The sequence below is a fragment of the Quercus suber genome, unplaced genomic scaffold, assembly GCF_002906115.3.
Source record: "Quercus suber isolate HL8 unplaced genomic scaffold, Cork oak 2.0 scaffold_89, whole genome shotgun sequence".
NCBI lineage: Eukaryota > Viridiplantae > Streptophyta > Magnoliopsida > Fagales > Fagaceae > Quercus > Quercus suber.
This window is the reverse complement of record NW_027069554.1, coordinates 1353866-1359950: the sequence shown is the minus strand read 5'-3', so window position 1 is coordinate 1359950 and position 6085 is coordinate 1353866. Positions and strand designations below refer to the sequence as shown.

The window sequence follows — 6085 nt, the reverse complement described above, 5'->3', positions numbered from 1 at the left end:
TTCCTTGCTGTAAAGTTCTAGAAACAAGCAAAGGTAATAAATAATCCAGCCTATAAAAAAATTCAAATTGTTTACAGAATAGTCAATAGTAATATCTAACACTTTAACACCAACAAAAACATAACGTCCGTTTACGGCACATCTAACGCCGTTAAACACTTCCGGCAAAAGTCGTAGAGTCAAAAAGTCTAACCCTATAAATACCCCAGCCCAAATTTGATTCCGTACCGTCACGTAATCTCTTTTTGTTTTTTCTTTCTTTCACTGTTTGTCTCTTTTATCAGAGAAGAATTTTCTCGAGAAAATTTTTAAATCGAAAGAGAAAATTTTTTGGATTCTCGGAGACATGGCGAGGAATCAATGGAGAAGGCTCAGAGAGAACAATCATTGGCGGAAATTCTTATGAGTTTCAAGTTTCATTGCCTCCGTACCTGAGGTTTTTTCTCCGATCTTTTTACTTGTTAGAATTATATACTTTTCTTTCTCTTTCTTTAATTCTATTTTTGAGTCAATTTCTTTGTGTAGAACTGTAGATTGTACATTCTCAGTATTTTCTGTTTGGTTAGTGAGAAAATTTGAAAGAAAATAAAGAAAATCTGTTAAATAGTCTCTCTGTGTCGTAAATGAGATTAATTATTATTATTATTCAGTGAAATCTGCCTTCAATTTGTGTGTGTGTGTGTGTGTGAGCTATAAATTCAAATGTATGTATATTTTGACTTAGTTTAAATGAATTTACTTTTTTTTCCCAAGAGATACAAATCAATAGAAAAAAATTTTTAATCTCTAATTGCAAAGATTCTTATCCATTTCTTTAGTGAATAAGTTTTTTTTGTTGTTGTTGTTGTTGTTGTTGTTGTTTCTGATTGCTCAAATTTTTGGCTGTTTGTAGGGAAATCGAATTCGCAGGAAGGGGTTTGTCAGTTCTCAACAATAGAAGGAATGGCATAAGCCCTAGATTTGACGGGCATCATAGAAACCTTAGATGATATAAGTCTAACAGAAACCCTAATTGATGTGACAAAATTCCTAAATTCACTAATTGCTTTGATTTGGTTCTGTTCACAAGGAAAAAGAAAATAGTATAATCTGCATAAGGCTTTACTTCTTGGGGTTTTAGGAGCTTTTCTGAGCTCTTTTGGATTTACCCTATTAATTGGGTTTTCTGATTAGAGCACAATTGACTTTGTATGAGATTTAGGGTTTGGAACTTCTAGGTGATACACATAGGGATTTGATTCTGTAAGATAAACAATGTCGATTGCCAGTGTAGCACTTAGTCCAGTGCTTGAAGAGTCTCTATGCTTCCCCCGTAGTTTCACCAGTCTGTACGGCCCATGCTCAAGCGAGTCAATCTTGGTCTACCTTGCTGTTGCTGGGTCTGTGGTTCCCATGTGTGTTATGGAGTCAGATTCGATTGCTTTGGTGAAGCTAAGAATCCAGAACCACAAAGGTTTTTTTGTGAAGAATCAGAAATTGGTTTGTGAAGGGAGAGAATTAGCTAGGAACAATACTTCCGTCCGAGACTATGGGTTAAGTGAAGGGATTGTATTGCATTTGGTGGTAAAACTCTCTGATCTCCAAGCAATTACTGTTAGGACTGTATGTGGGAAGGAGTTTGAGTTCCAAGTTGAGAGGAATAGAAACGTGGGTTATGTGAAACAGCAGATTGCTAAGAAGGGGAAAGGGTTTGTTGATCTCAAGGATCAAGAACTGCTATGTGATGGCGAAGAGCTTGAAGATCAGAGAGTAATCAATGACATATGCAAAAATAATGACGCTGTGATTCACTTGCTAGTTAGGAAATCTGCCAAAGTAAGAGTTAAACGTATTGAGAAAGATTTCGTAGTGTCTATCGAAGCACTAAATCTGAAAGAGAAGGGGGCTGGTGTTAGAGAACACCAATGGGGAGCATTATCTGGGGGACGTCCTGTCATAGAGAGGATGCCATTGCAAAGAGATTTTCTTTTGAAACCTCTAATTGTTAATGCTAAGATTGAACTACCAATAGTGATTAAAGATCTTATTAAATCTACCTTTGATGGGTTAATGAGTGGCAATGAGCCAATTCGGTCGTCAGAGGGATCAGGAGGAGCTTATTTCATGCAGGATTCATCTGCTCAAAAGTATGTCTCAGTTTTTAAGCCAATTGATGAGGAGCCAATGGCTGTGAATAATCCTCGGGGGTTACCCTTGTCACTTGATGGTGAAGGCTTGAAGAAGGGCACGCGAGTAGGAGAAGGGGCATTGAGGGAAGTTGCAGCATACATTTTGGATCATCCAAGGAGTGGACGTCGCTCATATTGTTATAGGGAGAAGGGTTTTGCTGGGGTTCCCCCCACTGTTATGGTCAAGTGCTTGCACAGAGGATTCAATCATCCAAACGGTTTTGAGTGTGCAGCCAAAAATGTTAAGATTGGGTCACTGCAGATGTTTGTGAAGAATAATGGTAGTTGTGAGGATATGGGTCCTCGTGCATTCCCAGTGGATGAGGTGCACAAGATATCAGTGTTGGACATAAGGTTGGCAAATGCAGATAGGCATGCTGGGAACATATTGATTAGCAAAGATCATGAAGATGGTCAGATTGTGCTTATTCCCATTGATCATGGCTATTGCTTGCCTGAGAATGTAAGTGTTTTGTTCTTCTTCTGACAATGCTTGCTTAAATACTGGATACAATTTTGTTTGTTTTTAGTTTAAAGGGTTTATCCTCTCTTGTTTGCTTAATTCAATCTCCCTGTTTATTGTTGATTTACATGAAACCAATACTGCCAATGATACAATTATTGAAATTTTCATTGTGGTTGCTTATTGACTCTGAGACATAGTTGGTGTCTTTGGCAGAAAATTATATATGTTCCCTGTGATGATATACTTTAAAATCTAGTTCAATTGTCTATTTCACTTACTATGTTTAATTTGCTGCAAACTGGAAAAAGTTAAAAAGCATTGTTGGCTGTTTTGCTTGTCCTAATTTTGTGCCACCGTGCAATATGTTTTCACTTTGATTAGATTTCCGTATCCTTCTCTTTGCATCCTTTTATCTTTCTGGTTTAATAGGATGTGCAACAGTTCGACAGATTATGCTATGCTTTCCTGTATAATTCTCATCTTTTACATTGAACTTCTGCAATGCTATGCTTTCCAAAGAAATTGCATTGTACGTTAACCTCTTTTTTTACTTACAAACTAACAGTTTTTCTATGTTTTAAGATCATTGCACCCATTTGTCTCCAATACTTCTTCTGTCTATTACTTCCTCTCATTTTTGCTTCTTCTCACTGCAGTTTGAAGATTGTACATTTGACTGGCTCTACTGGCCTCAAGCTAAAGAACCTTACTCCCCTGACACAATTGATTATATTAAATCAATGGATGCTGAACAAGACATTGAACTTCTGAAGTTTCATGGGTGGCACATACCACCTGAGTGTGCCCGCACCCTTCGCATTTCCACCATGCTTCTAAAGAAAGGCGTAGAGGGAGGACTCACCCCCTTTGCCATTGGAAGCATCATGTGCAGGGAAACCTTAAAGAAGGAATCTGTGATTGAGCAGATTGTTCAAGAAGCATCAGAAGCTGTGCTCCCAGGTACAACTGAAGCTGCATTTCTGGAGTCTGTATCACTGATCATGGATCGCCGGATCGCTGCCTCGATAAGCTATCCCCACAAGGCCAAGCAGTAAATATATAGGCATATAAATAATGTGCATATGTTACTTAGACTGTATTCCTGATTCTCAAAAAAAAAAAAAAAAAGTATTCCTTACTTTAACATGTACCGTTGCTTTGTTTCTGAAACTTTTTCCCCTTCTCCTCATTTGGTTCATAGATAGGTTTGTTCAGCATTAGCCCTCCTTTCCCCGTCATTCTCTCCCCTATATTACCTGAATGAAAATCTTCAAACGTTTATAACAAAAAGATTCAAGTACCTGATGTCTCCTAAATTTCTATTATCTTTTAATTGTACTTTTACTATGTAGAGTAATATAATATTATACTACTCTTTTTTTTTTTGGTCAAAGGCAACATAACCATAAGGTAAGACTGTTAATTTTATGCTAGCTTTTGTATATTCTTGTTTTTATTTTGTATTGATACTTTGGGTTTTGCTTGCTTTAGTGTGGGAATTTGGTTATCATCCAGGCCCTAGTTTATGCCTTCAAATCTTGGATGCTATTTTGGCGGATGGGCCCTTAAACAGGTACACACAGATTCTGGTTTATGTTAGCAAACAAAGATATGGAGTGTTTTAAGGGACTTCTTGGAGGCATTGGCAATTGTATTTGAGGATGAAAATTTGATGCATCTTATGGAGGCATTTTATTTGACAAGAAGATCCATTTGAGTATTGAGACTGAATAACTGCATTGTATTTCAAAAAGTTTCATTTCAGGTCAATCTTATTGAAACTATTTCGAGGGAATGGAAATCTTGCTTGTGTTAAACAGAACATGACAGACTGTGTGAGGATGGTTTCAGTCCACAAGGGCAATTAACTTCATTGTATGATTGGTTGCATCCAGATGGTAGTTTGTACAGTAATTTTACACTAGATATGGATTTCGAGTTATATACGATGCAATCAAGCTCAGTTGATGCCGAGGTCTCTTCTGTTTTGAGGGAAGGGAATTAATTTTGGAAGCTTGTAAGGTTTGAGGCTTTGGTGGACATTCAAAGCAGGCTGTGCTTAGTGGAGCTAGAAGAGGAGGTCAGTGGGAAAGTATACTTGTGCAGAAGCCTAGAACAACATCATAACTAAGCTCCCAGAGGTTAATTGGTGGAGAGGCTCCTATATGGTTGGAAATTCTTAATAGTTTATCAATTAAAATTAAGTAGTTGTAATGGGGTGTTTCTGTGGAAGTGGAACCTTAAATGTGTATTATGTAGAGTTGTAGACACAGCAGAAAATAAAGAACCCTAGTTATAAAACCAGTTCCAGAGCAAAACACAAAAAGTAAGAAAGCACTTTCTTTTTTTTTTTGTTTTTAGCTAAACGTAATGTAAGCTTTTGTTAATCTATGGTTTACTCCCACACTATAAATACCCTGATTGGACTTTTTAACCAGGATGGAATTGGTTTCACATAAGCCCATTAAGTGCTAAAATTTGTGATTTAAGCCCTTGTCTTATACCAATGAGAAACAATAATGTTCCTATAGCATCCAAAGCTGATATATTGTATGTATGGTAATTATTTGATTAAAAGTCCAAGCTGAAGGATATTATTGCATTGGTCACCTCTGGCTCTGGGCCAATGAAGCGAAAAGAGTACAAACTACAAAGTACAAACACTTTCTGGGACAAGGCCATATGCGATTGCAGTGACACTTTTGGCACAGAATAGTCTCTATTTATTCAGCAAAAAAAGAAAAGAAAAGAAAAGAATGGTCTCTATTTGGATGAACTTACTTTCCAATTTATTTGAGATTTGACATAACACACTCTACATGGATCTGGTCCTTGACATGCTTGCTAATCAAAATAGCTAGGCACGTGCAAATGCTGAAAATATTTGACCAAAGAAAAAATTCTAAAAATGAAAAGCCTCTCTCTGTCTCTGTCTCTCTCTCTCTCTCTCTCTCTCTCATAAAATTAAACCTTAAAATGTTAAAACTAGCAAATTTTGTTGACGAAAAAAACATAGAAATAAAAGATTGCAAAATAAAAATTTACTAACCTGATGAGTTTCTACAAATTGTATGGTATTAAGTTGTGAGTTTCAAACTGCATGTTTCCAAAAGAGTTTCAAATTGGGTTTTCATCAATGATAAGTTTTGATGATAGTGAAAGTGTCACTGAACTATGTGATGTGATTATAGTGTGATGGCTTCATTTCATCATTTGTCGGGGCTGCGGATTAATGCAACGTGGATTTGTTACTTTTCTCTATTTATTTTCTAGCGGGGAAAAAAAAAACTTCAAAAGGATATGGTACACGAACAACTTTATTAGACAAGGCTCTATGATTGAACTTGTTCGTACACACTAATACACTATATGATTGAACTGGAGTGGTCCTATTTTTTCTAATCCTAATCAAAGTATATCCCATTATAGATAATATATTAGTGGTCCTTGC

General features: G+C 36.6%; 1 protein-coding gene across 1 annotated transcript; it reads left to right on the top strand.

The window, feature by feature from the left end:
- Positions 1–213: 213 nt before the first annotated feature.
- Positions 214–3934, top strand: LOC112017976 (phosphatidylinositol 4-kinase gamma 3). Its single transcript, XM_024050469.2, has 3 exons — positions 214–436; positions 893–2631; positions 3291–3934. The coding sequence occupies exons 2-3, from the start codon at positions 1255–1257 to the stop codon at positions 3687–3689; spliced, it is 1776 nt and encodes a 591-aa protein (XP_023906237.2). The 5' UTR covers positions 214–436; positions 893–1254; the 3' UTR covers positions 3690–3934.
- Positions 3935–6085: the final 2151 nt, after the last annotated feature.